The following is a 14,216-nucleotide window of genomic DNA, read 5'->3' on the forward strand; positions in this document are numbered from 1 at the left end:
CAACAGCTTTCATAGTGCCAACACTGTGCACCTATGGGAAAGCACAGCCTATTTCTGACCCGAGATGCAGAGTGACCTTAGGCAGCCAACTGTTTTTACACGAATTACTAAATAGCACAAGGAGTGACATCTGTAGCAGCCTGCGCTACCTCTAAAATACGTCAAGTCCGCATGGGGTGTGTAAAACCTTCCCTGGTTGCTGAAGTAGCTCTTCCTGGATAGCATGAAAATCTCGCCATCCCTGAGCTCTGGCGAAAAGAAACCTGAAAGAAAAAGCAGTAAGTGCTTTATTGATGTTGGCATAGAGACTGCCACTTGGGGAAAAAGTCAGCCTGAGCCACCCCTCTTCTCCTCTTCTCTAGTAATGGCATGATAAAGAAAAGTAGGGGGAAGTGCCGTCTTTTGAGGGAGCACTGGCTGCCAGAGGTGACAGAGAGGAAGAGTAGTACCAGATGGCATGGGAGTAATAGCTGAAGCCCTACAGCATTGGAAGAACGATGGGAAAAGCGTTGCCGGTAAGAAGTCTTGCCCTGGTAGGTGGATTAATAGATTAAAATCAATTACAGTGCCTGTATGTGCAGGTCTGGATTACTTCATTATTCCTGCCCCATGCCCAGTAGTGTTTATTTATTCTGTGAAACCACAGACTTTCTTAAGCTGTCGCTTAGGCTCCGAGTGTAAATACGGTGTTTTCCTCATCTCGTGCCTCAGTAGTTGTGGCATTTTTCACTAATCGAAAGGCCTGGAAGTGACCTGCTTCACTAGCACAGGTATGTATTTGTCTTAGCATATTAAGTACAAATTTTAAGTACTTTCACTTGCTGGTAGAGACTGTGACCTGTTTAGCTTACTGCTAAACAGAGCTTTTTGTAAGATGCATTGAGGCTGCTACCGCAGCTTCATTTCAGAAATATGTATTCCTGCAATGATGACACCTCAGAAACAAGTACTAATCCAGGTCAAATAGATACTGCGACATGGAAGGTGTTCAGGATTTGCACGGTGTGGAAGAGCTGAGCAAGATTTTGCAGGCAAATGACAGATGATTTGTAAAATAGGAGCCAAGCAGTGGCGGTCAGAGAAATGCTGTGTCCTTAGACTGCTTCCATCCCCACCCACAGCTTGCATTGGATGAGAGAATGCAGTGTGTCTGACTTGCTCTGCAAAACAGAAAAATGTCTTTGCGCAGCTTTTTTTTTTTTTTTTTTTTTAACAGTGCTCAGCTATTGCACTTGTTAAATTCAGTCTGCTTGTGTTTGTCTGGTGAATGTTGTGACACAGAAGCTGCTGTTAAAGAAACTGCGCTTACTGAGAAGCCAGTGCCCTCGGAGTGGTTTCGTACCTCCCGAGTGTTTAAGCACAGTGCTTGGGGACACGTGCCGATGCAGATCTCGCACAGCACCATTGGTTCAGTGGGTAGAAGTCTGTGGGGAAGTAAGCGTACCATGGGCAGAGACAGCATCAGTGGAATGTGCAGGTGATCGTGCACCTTCATCCTCGAGTCCTTCCAGCCAAATAGTGTCTGTCATTTAGGTTGTGCAGCATGCCAAAAAACACCAGACCTCCAGGTGAGAGTGTAAAAAAAAAAAAAAAAAAAAAAAAAGAGCAAGTAGTATAGACAGTGCTCGCTGCTAAGAACTGCTCATTTCTTTTTCATCAGTGCAAAGCAGTATTTCCTCTGTAGTAGTTCTGGCTGCACTGCCATGTCGTGGGTGGTACTGACAGTTTCTTGCTGGTTGAAACTTGATTGGCAAAAGGGCAAAAGAGGAGCCCCTTTTGGATCTTCACTTGTGCATTAAAGTAGCGTGCAGAAATTAGAAAAGCAGCGCTCTGCTAATTTCTTAAACTTAGCTGGTCAAGCAAAGGAGGTCTTGTCACTGGCTGCTGTGTGTTGGTGTCCTCTTAGCTCCATACCTGGACCACAGTGGTGTTTTAGGTACCGTGCAAACAAAGTGCAAAATCTGAGACTCGGCGTCTGCTAACATCTGGCTTTACTACATTTTGTAATAAGGCGTGAGCAGGAGGCAATGGTTTGAGCCAGGTCCCCACCCACCGGGAACACTGCTTGCATAGCTCTAGAGCAGAAATAATACAGTGGCTTTGGAAGAGGTCTTCGGGTTCGAAGATGGGGAGGGCCACGCAGAGGAGTGGGCTATCGTGGGGGAGTGGGTGAAGCACTGCACTTGTAGCTAAGCTCTGCAGCTGTGCAGGCATTTCCCCCAGATTTGGTCATTGTTTTTCTATGCCATTTAGGGTGGGGACTCCGCCTTTATTGAAGTCTTGAATGTCTTGTCTCCTTCTGGCAGGATGCGGATGAATGAGGGAGTGGTAGTGTGTCTTTTGGTAGTTCTGTGGGAACTGTCTCACTTGGTGCACAATCACACGTTTCTGGTAGCAACCCTGCTGCCTTCTTGCATGGTAAAAACTTGTACGATGTTTGGAAGTGCTGTGTTTTAGCTACCCTTTTAATATAGGGTACGTGCAGGCAGGAGCTGTCACAAGCCACTAGCAGGTTTCACAGGGCAGGTGCTTCTGCAGTCTCAGATGAAAGTTTGTGTGACATAAGTGGCTAGCATCTGTTTAGATTTCTAGATCTGTTTAGACATCTGAGGAAGTTCAGTATTTATTGGAGGACACTAAAGGAGAAAATGGAGGCATGACTTCCGGAGTCGGGGAGTTAAACTAGATTAACTCCTCTGCTCGCTGCATTTTCCATTCACTGTGCCTGCAGTGGTGGCTCATAGAGCTGTTGGTACAGATCTGCTTCAGATTCATCGGTGAAGGGATCTGGGCTAAGAAAATAACGCTAATTTAAACCACCCCTGACAAAAGAAACTTGAAACTATATCTGGGTTGTCTGGGCATGGCTGTGAAGGTGAAATGCCGACTGATGTAAATAACCACACATCTTTAAAAGACTTGTACCAGAATAGTTTTGCATCTCTACTTTGTCCATAACTTGCTGTCGTTACTGTAATCAGTAGTAGGCTCCCTCTGAGTACAACTTAAAAAGAAGCTTGTTCTGCACTCAAATGAAGGTTCACGTTTTAGGGAAATGAGTGTGAGATCCAGACCAATCTCTTGATACAAGTCAAAATCTGACCAAGCAGCTCTTTCCAGTCTGTCCCTGTTGGGACCGCTGGGCTCCCTTCAGGCTGCCGGTGCCGCGGAGCAGCCCAGCCCTGGCGTCACTCCGAAACAACCGGTTTTCTCAGGACCACCGGACCCTGCGAATAAATACCACCATGAATAGTTCTGCTGTGTTTCCTAAGCTTGGTTTTGAATCCATGGGATAGCATCTCACACCCCTGTGAAGGGCTGAGGACAACAGAAGTGGAAGTGGCTTTGTATGCAATGGAACCGATCCCTAAATTAACACATCACCCCGGGGTGCACTTGGGGCTTGCAGAGTTTCACGGAAGGCACCGGGCAAGAGGGGTGAAGCATGAGCAAGTGGATGCGTGTAGCTCCACCAGATCCCGCCAGCTTCAGAGCTCCCATCGGGTGGAAGCAGCTGCGGGTGGGAAAGCTCTTTGAGAGATTTCCAGAAAAGACACAATGTTCAGAATGTTTTCTGTGAATTTGAGGTGTCTTGGAGATACAGAAATGTGGTCATTTTCATTACCCTCAGTGAAGGCAGCCTTGAAGAACAGCTTCAGAAACCTTTGTGGTTTCTTAAAGAATACTGTAACATTGCTTGAGATTTATATTTAATGGAAAAACTCAAGAAATGGAAAAATTTGCAAGTCTAATTTTTTGGCTCACAGAAAAATCTGAAATGTTATCATCAAAAGCACAATCCTTGGGTAAAACCTTAAATATGTAGATATGTGTGTATCCACGTGCATCTTTGCTGCCTTTGCAAAGAGTTAGGGTGCTTTCAGCGCAAGATATCTCCTTGTGCTGGGCTGGAGCTGTTTAGATTTTCTGTATAATGTAGCAGGAGAACAGCTTATTTTGACGACTTGATTTATATGATGTTGAGCTTGTCTTCGGTGCACTGTGAGATAGATACTTGTCATGAGACCCTCTGTTGGATATAAAAGACAAGAATGTGGAAGCTGTGTTCCTGTAACTCCATTGCCTGCTAAGCAGGTGGCTCTCCACAGACCACTGAAGTGAGCAAGACTGCAAAGGATGTGACTAGCAAAATAACAAGGGGTAAAGGGTCTCGAACTTGTCAGAGTGATACCTGTAACCTTCAGCACTATGGCTTCTGCAGCCAGCCCATCTCTTAATTACCGCAAGGCAGATTGCATAACTTCAGACAGCTTGTCTTTTTTCATTGGCACTTCATTTTCATCCTGTTTGTGGTGTTTGGGCTTTGCTGCCAGTGCTTTTTTGGCAATTGGAATTTTCACAGGAAAATGTGTCAGAGAGTCAACAGGACTGGGTCAGGTTGTGTCGTGTTTTCTTTGCAATGGAGCATGGTACTTTGCTTAAAGAATGTGTTGTGGCCTCATGTGATACCTCTATGGTTGAGCTGGAGGATCTTGTTTCAGACCTTGGTTATGTTTGGTAAGTAATACACCCACAAAAGAAGCAACCCTTTGCTTCCCAAAGTGTGAGAGGTTTTCCTTCTGTCCAGTTCCTCTAAGCTTTGCACAACTGTAGCAGTCGTCCTTCTATGTAGACTGCCAACATTAATACAGATATATCAGTTTTTAAAGATAAACTAGGTGTATCGCATATGACTCGTGGTATGTAAAGCTGACCTTGTTTGTAACCCTGTTGAACACAGGACTACATACAGGAAAGAAGATATTTTCATGCCAGTTTCTGTGGCAGAAGTCATACTTTTATTTTCAACATTATGCTGTTGTCCTTGGGGATGGAGCTGGCCAAGTCCTGTTACAGAAGTGGCAGTGTTTTGGTACAAACTGGCAAACTTGGGACTTACGGAATATTGATTCCTAAGAGGCCACTTAAAGAGTACCTGTTATTTAGGCCTGTGCAAAATCTGAGTTTTCAAGGTACAAGATCATCTTTAATCATTGTAACTTAGTTTTAACGGGGTAGGACTAATGCAGTCTGGTAACATAGATTGGAAGTTCACCCACCTGTGGACAGTTGATTTTTAAAATGATCCTGAGAGATACTGCAAGAGTGCATCAAAAGGAGAGCACGTAGAAATCAGTATTTGTATGTGATTTACTTTTGGGAACCTAATGGAAAGCATGCAGGTGCCCTGGCCCTGCTCCAAACAAGGAAGGAGGGAAATGTGTTGTTTAGGGGGTTGAATGACCCGAGGATCTTCCACACAAACAGTGACGTGTGTTGCTTTCGCTGCAGCCCAGGCGAGGCATCTGTTGGCTGATTAGCAGTGTGTGAGCTGTGCTGACCATGGTCTGGATGCCATTAATCCGGTGTGCATCCAGGCCTCAGATGTGGAAGAAGGGGGGAGCCTTTTGTCTTATTGCCAAGTCCAGGTGGAACCTTGGGGGAAGGTGTCCTTCCCTTTGGCTGTTCTTCTGTCCTGAGGTGTCCTTGGTTTGTTTTGTTACGGATGTGCCAACTCTTGCAGCATAGCTAGTTGCTGTCTTCCCTTTCCTATTCTCTCTCTCTTCCTCCCCACTTTCTGTTTTAATTTTTTTTTTTTTATTTTTTTTTATTTTATTTTTTGGTAGACCAATGCCCACCCGTCAAGCGACCAGTCACTTTTGAAGGGGACACTCTAGTGTTATTGATACCACAGAATTTATTATGGAAACACTATATATAAATAATTTTTAAATTGCCACCAGTTGTGGCTTTGTTCTAGCTTTGTAGGTAGCAAGTTTAATCACTTGGAAAATGAACAGCATGGAGATACTTGCCATGCACTACCACCCCACTTACTGTATTTGCTGCCTGGAGGTTTAATCCGAGCATGTGCCCTGCTGCTGGGGAAATGCCGGCAGGGTCTGCTAGATGTGGAAGGGGCTCCAGAACGTTTGTTTCCGCTTCCCATTTTACTAATAGCAGCATATTTCTGACCTGCCTGTAAACTGAGCAGTGATTTACAATCATCTACGAAAAACACCATTGTCTTGGTAAGATGCTGAAGGTTACAGGTTTAAGACTGTGGTGAGTTTATAATGCCTGTGCTCTGGACTTCTGTGAAGTCAAACAGGTACCCTCCGCTACCTAAAATCAGATAGTCCTGCCCTAAATACTTCCCGGGAGCACTGTCCAGGTGTCTGAATAGGAATACGTGGGAGCACTAGATGCTGTTTTAAATACTGTTGCCTGAGAAAAGTTCCCTGCTTTTCTTTCTTTGTTTTAGCATTCCCATCTGGGGACAGTGGTGGTGATAGACATCCCTTTAGTAACTTCAGTCCAACAAAATGTACCAGGAAGTGCTCGGTATCAGGAGAGGTGGAGGCTTCAGTCATGAGAGACCACAGAGCCTAGACAGAAGAGCCTGGAAAATGGACACAAACGTGCCCCCCTCCTCCCAGTTCTGTTTCACAATGGATTTGGCTTGGAAAAAAATACGGGGGAGGGGGGAATAGTAGTTGGCACAGTGTACTTCTGTATCGCACTGAAATAATTTTCTCCTGCTGTTTCTGGCTGTACTGAATAATTATTCTCTCCTGTCAGCAAAATGGGTAGGAGCAAATCCCCAGTATGTATCACTGGTTCAAGCCAGTGACCACCCATCATTTTTCTTTTAAAAAAATGCTACTTTTGCCTGTGCCAGGTTGAAGGCTTTGTTATGATACCTGGTGTGTGTTGCTAATCTTAGCTCTAGTAAAACGCGGGTGCTGGCCACCAGCTAGAGAGTGGCATTAATGTGCAGAATGGAGCTGTTAGCCTGCGTGGAAACCTGGCCCCTCTTCCTGGTGCCTGAGCTGCAGTGGTGTTATGTGTCCCAGGCCTGCGGTGAGAGGGGACGGCTCGGCGTGCCGGTCGCTGCTGGTCCTTGCGGCGTACGTGTTCTGCCTGGCGATGGAGGTGGAGGCGGTGTTGGCGTGGACTGCACTGCAGCACACTGCAGCACTCCCGGAGCACAGGCGTGCTGGGAGAACACGGCTTGTGCGGCTGCTGTGTGCTGACCGCAGTTCAGAGACAGGGCCCTGAGACTGCGTCTGCATTATGAATATTTCCTCCTGTAGCTGTCAGTCACTGTCCCAGAGGCTTTGCAATTAACAGAACAACTGAATTATTAATAAGGCACCTAGTAATAAGTAATAGTGTTTTGGACTAGGTGAGAAAAGACAGTAGTGAGCTAACCTCTGAAAAGGGGTTGGGGGGAGGTGTGCTGGCCACCCTCCTTTGTCCCTGGCTCTCGAGCAGCCAGGGTGGGATTCTGCGTTACAACCCATTGGAGCTGGCCAGAAGGGAGCAAAGCTCTTGCCTGCTGTCAAACCACGGCAGCCTCTTAAGGAGAGGGGAATGTCTTTAGGCAGCGGACCTGAGCTGTCTCTTATCAATAGTCTGCAATATGGTCTTCAGTGCAATACAGCAGAGAGATCCTTGTCTCTCCACTACCCTCTAATGAGCGTTGTGCCTTGCAGAGTGTAGTATACAAGTACTCTTGCAACCTTCCAGGGAGGACTCTGCATGTAGCCAGGTCACTCGGAGAACACTTTGTCTTTTAAGTCTTGATCAGAGCTTGTTCATCTTGATGCACAGATTGCTGTTACTGTCAGTGGGCTTTGTCCTGGGGTTATCAGTGCTCTGCCACCACCAGATTGTCCCCGTGGATGCATGAAACCAAACAGGATGAGGGTTGTCTTTTCCTTGCAGTTTATTATACGTGCTGTTAACATGATAGCAAGATTCATTAAATGGTCCCTATCCACAAAATTACTGTGCTCAGCTTCACATGAGCTGCATGAAGCTTCTTCCTGATGGGTCACAAGACAAAAGGAGCCCTTTGTGTTTGCTGCCGCTCAAGCTGCACTGACTGGCCCTAAACACAAAAGGATTGCTTGAGCTGATCTCTACAACATCACGTTTAGCAGCTGATCTCTACAGCATCCTATTAACCTATCTAAATCTCCTTGCTCCACTATTCAAGCATTAGTAGCTATATCATAGTGCTAGGTTACAATGCAAGGAGGAGAAAATAATTAATACAGCCTTTAGACTTCTGCAGAGACCAGAGGGCTCGAGAGTTATGCTGCTTTTCAGAATGATGTTACTGGATTATCAGTGTCCGTACTCTATGATTTGTGGTAGTTCTGTTTCTGACACTTGCCTGAAGCTGTTTTCCAAGAAAGGGAGCCTGTCAGGGAAGGAGCACGTGCCTTTTTAAAGGCTCCTTCTTCCAAGCACAGAAGGAAGCAGAGGACTCTTTCTCCTTCAGGTACCATTATTGCGTGGTTTCAGGAGGCAAGCCAAGCTGAATTCAGGATGCTTGTAAAGTAGGAGGGGATTGATCTAAAATGGAGAGTATTTTGACAGATACGATCCTACTGAAATGCTGTCTGAGTGGTTATATTTGTCTCGAATTTACTTCTGTTTTCAAAGAAGTTGCATTATTACCCCAGTCCTTTACTGTGTGGATACAGCTAGAATCACCAGGGACGGTATCCACCTTCTGCCTGCATTTTTCATTGTTCTGTCTGTTTTCTTTGAGGAAGTTCTCTGTAATTGCAGTCGAAGGGCTCCTACAGGAACTTTGAAGAGCTAGGATACTGCAGGACAAGTGTCCCTATGCGTTGCCAAGCAGAACAGATCTCCTGTGTGACTTCCAGGATAGCTGTTTGTGGCTTCCTGCAATAGGCTGGCACAACCTGGGCTTTCTTTCCATGGAAATACCCTTATTCTGGCTTTTTCCAACCTAGATAACCAGTTCAGGATGTCAATATTGGAGCGACTTGAGCAGATGGAGAGGAGAATGGCTGAAATGACAGGCTCCCAGCAGCACAAACAAGGAGTAGGAGGTGGGAGCAGTGGGAGTGGGAACGGAGGAACGCAGGTGCAGGTATGAACCCCACTGTGTCTAGATATGGCAGCTTTATGCTTTCTTAGAGTTTGACTGGGGGTGGGGGGTTGGAAAGGATTATAGTTTTTCCTAAACAAGAAGTCTGGTTTGTGGGTGTCTAACAGCAGTTGGCTTTCACTCGCATTTGCCACTGTTTCAGTATTTCTAGAAGTGGAAGGCTGCCTGCTCAGGGCAGGCTGCAGCTCCTCTCAGTGGTTAAACTGGGATGTGTGTGGTGTTTCAGTGCGTTTCTGGGACTGGGACACTGGGCAGCTGCTTTGAGAGCCGTGTGGTGGTGGTGTGCGAGAAGATGATGAGTCGTGCTTGCTGGGCAAAGTCGAAACACTTGATCCATTCAAAGACTTTCCGAGGAATGACACTGCTCCACCTAGCCGCTGCCCAGGGCTATGCTACACTGATCCAGACCCTCATCAAATGGCGGTAAGACCCAGCCCGTTGAACTCTTGGGTGTCAATACAGGCATGGCAGAATAATGTGTAAACTCTACTTGGTCCAGATTTCTGGTTGTCCCTTAGAAACAGCCAAGTCTCTGAACTTGTTTCTGTCCCCTGATCTGACAGGTTCTGTCTCTTGAGAGAGCACGTCCAATCACTGGATGTATCGTGCTCTTAAAATCTCTGATGGGTGCACCATCTGTAGTAAATATGTGCGTCGTGGGCATATGCGTGACCACTTCTTTGTGGTATGGTGCATTGGGTAAAGCTGTGCATTTAAGCAATGATCCTAACATGGCGACAGAGCATCATTTGTTCTGTTGTTTCCTTTGCAGCACCAAACATGCAGACAGCATTGATCTGGAGCTGGAAGTTGACCCTTTGAATGTGGATCATTTCTCCTGCACTCCTCTGGTAAGAGCACAGACTGAAACTTCTGAGAGAGCTTGAGGATGCTCTGGCATTCTTCCTGATGTGTTATTTTCCTAATGTGCTGCTCACTCTGAAGAGCAGATGTTTCTTGTGTGTCCTTGCTGTGTAAATGATAAGACAGGGCGCTGGCAGCTTCCTGAAAGACCACACAGAAAAAAACCTTTGTCATTGCATAACATGAGGAAAGGGGACAAACAGGTGGTTCTAGTTTGTGTTTTACCCAAAATCTTGTCTCCACATTGTGCTGGGGAAAGGACTTTACATGCCTTCTTTCAAGTTATTCTCTTTGACTGACTGACTGTAGAGGTTGTAAAGTCATTGTAGCATCTTGGTTATTGGAATCATGAAATTGTGACTGAGAACTTAGACAAGCAAAAAGCCAAAGCAGGTGGAACCAGAAGTGCCAGTTTAGAACAACGGAGTGCTGATTTTATTGTTCCCAACCTTTAGTCCTGTCCACATGTTTCTGCTCTCAGAGATTCCTTTGTGTATGAGGCTGTTCTGTGTCTGCAGTGATGCCAATAAAAAAAAAAAGAGAAAGAAAAAGCCAACCCCCAAAAAATGTCTGTTAGTAAATAATAAACTGTCAAACTGTCAGCTTCATTTGGCAGATGGAAGTTTCTCTGTCAGAGGAGAGAATAGCATGCATTTAATCCTCAGTAAAGGTCTTTTGCTGGGCTAGGACACCTATAAAAGCCAGTTGTTGGGGTTCAAGCACGTTATGGTTTTGCTGGTCAGAGTCATTCTTCCATGAGCTGGGGACCAGACTCCACTGCGTCGGCAGTGAAGGAAGGAGAAGGCAGGTCCCCCAATGGGTCAATTGTCTTTTCTTTTTCAGATGTGGGCATGCGCCCTGGGCCACATGGATGCAGCCGTCGTGCTGTACAAGTGGGACCGCCGAGCCATCTCTATTCCTGACTCCCTTGGGAGACTGCCGCTGGCCATTGCCCGGTCTCGGGGCCATGTGAAGTTGGCGGAGTGCTTGGAGCAGCTACAGCGAGATGATCAAACTCAGCTTGGGCAGAACCCCAGGATTCAGTGCCCCTCGAGCACAGACTCCGACACAGAGAACTGGGTGTCCCAGTGGCACAGTGAGCTTATTGCCTCTCAGGAGCCTCAGAAGGGAGTCACTGTGATTTCCAGTACAAATACAGGTAAAACAACCCTGAGAGCGTGCACTGCTTTGCTGACATTCGGCATATGAAAACCTGCGGGCAAGGAGCTCACCTGGGTGCCAGATGCCACCTGTAGCCCTGCTGTCCATGCTTAATTCTTTTCTTGTGGGCGTTCTATCGTGTGCTCCATGTATGAGTGTCAGGAAGAGGAGCGAATGTCTGATTTAGAAAGGTGTGTGTATCTTAGGAGTGATTGAGGTAGTACCCTCCCTGGGTCGTAGTTACTCCCTTTGCGCATACTGTCGGGTGTTCTAGAGCATGACACAAGCTTCTGCCTGCAGCTCGGTGTTGGAAGCTGTAGTAGTTCCTATGGCGATCATGGGTTACATGTTTCATTTTGACCATTGATCTGTTTGTTTACAGAGCTGAGACGACCAAGATCAGAACCTTCCAGCTACTACAGCAGTGAGACTCAGAAAGATTACCCTGCACCCAAAAAACATAAGCTGAGCCCTGAATATTTTCAAGCCCGGCAAGAGAAGCTACTTTCCACTGCGCTGAGCCTGGAACAGCCAAGCATCAGGAAGCAGAACTCTAGCTCCAAGCAATCCGCCACTGAGACAATCAGCCCCATTGAAGGGATAAGGGACTATGGTCGGGAGCTGTCCCAGCGCGTCCCAGAAGTTACTGGGTTCCGGGGCTCTGGCAGCCAAGCAGGCATCAAATGGAACCCAAAAGACATTTATATTGGTGTGTCCGCAGTGCAGGTGGCGGGGACCCAGAAGGGAGCTGCAATGGGGAAGGACACTGTAGCCCATCGGCTACGGCAGCGAGGGCAGATGAATGTGCTGATGATGGCTGACAGGGAGATGGTGGATGCAGAGCTCTTGTCCTATAGGGACAACGCAGGGGATGAGGACTGCTTACACCACATGGATGACTTGCAGGTAAACGTACCCATAGCATAAAGATCAGCAGTACTGGAGAACATGGCTACACGGAGCAGCCCAATTGTGAGAATCTTCTGTGGAGGCCTTTAGAGACTCTGAATTGTGCTTTGCATGTATGACCACAAAGGAGATGGTCATACAGTCAATGAATACTTTCTTCCGGTTTCAAGGGCTACCCTTTCAACCCAGGTGCAAAGGCTAATGGTTGGCATTTAGGTTCCTGCACTGACGTACGCTTCAACAGTGTACAGAATGCACAAAACTGTTTGCAATTTTGCAAAGAAAAAGGAAAAAGCAGAGCCTCCTGGTCACATCAGTAAACAAGACTAAGGTGGCCTCATAGTATTTCAGGAATTCGGAAGCAGTCCCTAGGAAGACAACGTGACCTGAAAGAGGCAGTGCTGTGGTTGCAGGCCAAGCCACTGCACTTTAAATGGCAAGGAGAGAAGACTGGAGAAGGGGGGAGAGACAGTGGGTTTGGGGAAGGAAAAACCCCACAAAGTGTGGAATAGAGGAAATAAAAACACAGCAGAAGCAGGACAGACAGACGAGAAGCAGTCACTGGGGGAAAAATACTGTGTTTGGCCTTCTGAGTGAAAAGAGTAATGGGAGCACAGCTTGCATGCACTGCCTTGGCATCTAAATATTCTCATCTTTCTGGCATAGCATGGATGAAGCACATGTTTGCAAAACAAGAACTGTTTTCTGTTCTCTGTATTAGAAATTCCTGTGAACCTAGGAGGGTGGAGGGATATGGTTCAGAAGGTCTCCTGACAAAGCTATAGTCTCAACGGTTTTGACTTCTCTTTATGTGCCTTTATTGTTCTCTCATGCTCTACTGCACATCTCGGCGAAAGAGTGGCAAGATCGCTTTTCCTTTGGAAACAAGATAGTAGTGACAGCTGTCAGTAGTATACAACAAAGGTCCAATGACATAAACCTTTCGCCAGATCTCTTGGGCTCCCTGTACTTTCCTCAAAGAAAAAGAGGTCTGGAGAGTATGAAACTCTGCAGTGCTTTGTCAGAAGAAACAGAAAAGTAAATGAGCTTTGTTTAATGAATGTCTCTCCAATGCTGAGACAAGCAGTAGACTCCAGCTGCCACAAGTTTGGGGAAAATGGGGCGGTCTGTCTAAAGCTGGGCATGCAAGCACAAGGCTCCTACCACCACGCAGTAAAAGTTTGCTCTCCTCTCCCCCTTTGCAGGTGAACATGATGACACTTGCGGAGCACATTATTGAAGCTACGCCTGACAGGATCAAGCGGGAGAATTTTGTGCCAGTGGAGCCGCCACTGGTGGAGAGAACGGACAGTGCTGCCATGAGCACCACAATGAGCTGGCTGGCCAGTTACCTTGCTGATGTCGATCATCTGCCAAGTGCTGCACAGATAAGGTCAGTAAGAGCTGTGAACTTGCTCTGGGTTTTTGAGTGGTCTGAATGCTGGGCAGCATGTACTGATTCTTTAGCCTGCAGATGCTGTTTCTCAGTGGGTCTCAATGCTGATGTTCCAAGCCTGGTCATGCTCTTGTGGTCAAATGCGCTGTTGCCAGCATAGCTACAAGTTCATGGTATAACGGGAGGGCGTGCAGGAGGGACAGCCACGGGGTCTGACTTGTCTCTTCCACCGCCAACTCTGTGCAGTGTGGTATGGGCAGGCTCAGGAATGTGGGATGGTTGGTTGGAGAGAGGAAGGGGAGCGGAGCATGAGCTCCTGCCGTGAACTCAGAACTGTTGTAGTCCTTATCTGTGATGCCAGCCCAGATGCTTTGTGAGCCAATAATTCCTACTGTGATTGGTATTTCAGAAGTCTGTATAGTGAACCCCTGACCCCTTCTTCGAACACCAGCTTGAGCCCTGCAGGCTCACCAATCAGTGAAATAGCTTTTGAGAAACCCAGCCTTCCCTCGGCAGCAGACTGGTCTGAATTTCTGAGTGCGTCCACCAGCGAGAAGGTAGAAAATGAGTTTGCACAGTTAACTCTGTCTGATCATGAGCAGAGAGAACTCTATGAAGCTGCCAAACTCGTCCAGACAGTGTTCAGAAAGTATAAGGTATGTGGCCAAAACGTCCAACGTCTTCCTTTTTATGTGTGAGAGAGTGTAATTTGTTACAAAACAAAATGTGTGTAATACCTGCTTCTGGAACAAACGTACAGTTTCTGTCATAACTTTTTCAATGCTCCTAGTGTTTGTTTATTGATATTTACCAAGCAACTACCATACTGGAGAGAGCATGCCATGCTATAGCTTGCTTTGTGTGCTGGAACAGCACGCGGGAAGCATATCCTAAAAATACACCCCAGAGATTCTGGTTAGTTGCCTGCTTGATGTAAAGATCAATTTTGAGGGT

At 46.6% G+C, this 14,216-nt stretch overlaps 1 protein-coding gene across 9 annotated transcripts in view; it reads left to right on the plus strand.

The window, feature by feature from the left end:
- The window catches only part of CAMTA1 (calmodulin binding transcription activator 1), a 310,966-nt gene that overhangs the window by 273,663 nt on the left and 23,087 nt on the right, over window positions 1-14,216 (plus strand). For all 9 annotated transcript variants that reach the window (XM_075437588.1, XM_075437589.1, XM_075437593.1 and 6 more), the window contains 7 exons: window positions 8,775-8,914; window positions 9,159-9,355; window positions 9,705-9,783; window positions 10,640-10,955; window positions 11,340-11,863; window positions 13,072-13,259; window positions 13,672-13,918. In XM_075437588.1, coding sequence (XP_075293703.1) covers window positions 8,775-8,914; window positions 9,159-9,355; window positions 9,705-9,783; window positions 10,640-10,955; window positions 11,340-11,863; window positions 13,072-13,259; window positions 13,672-13,918 — 1,691 coding nt within the window. The remainder of the gene's footprint in view (window positions 1-8,774; window positions 8,915-9,158; window positions 9,356-9,704; window positions 9,784-10,639; window positions 10,956-11,339; window positions 11,864-13,071; window positions 13,260-13,671; window positions 13,919-14,216) is intronic.

The sequence above is a fragment of the Opisthocomus hoazin genome, chromosome 16 (genome assembly GCF_030867145.1).
Source record: "Opisthocomus hoazin isolate bOpiHoa1 chromosome 16, bOpiHoa1.hap1, whole genome shotgun sequence".
Lineage (NCBI taxonomy): Eukaryota > Metazoa > Chordata > Aves > Opisthocomiformes > Opisthocomidae > Opisthocomus > Opisthocomus hoazin.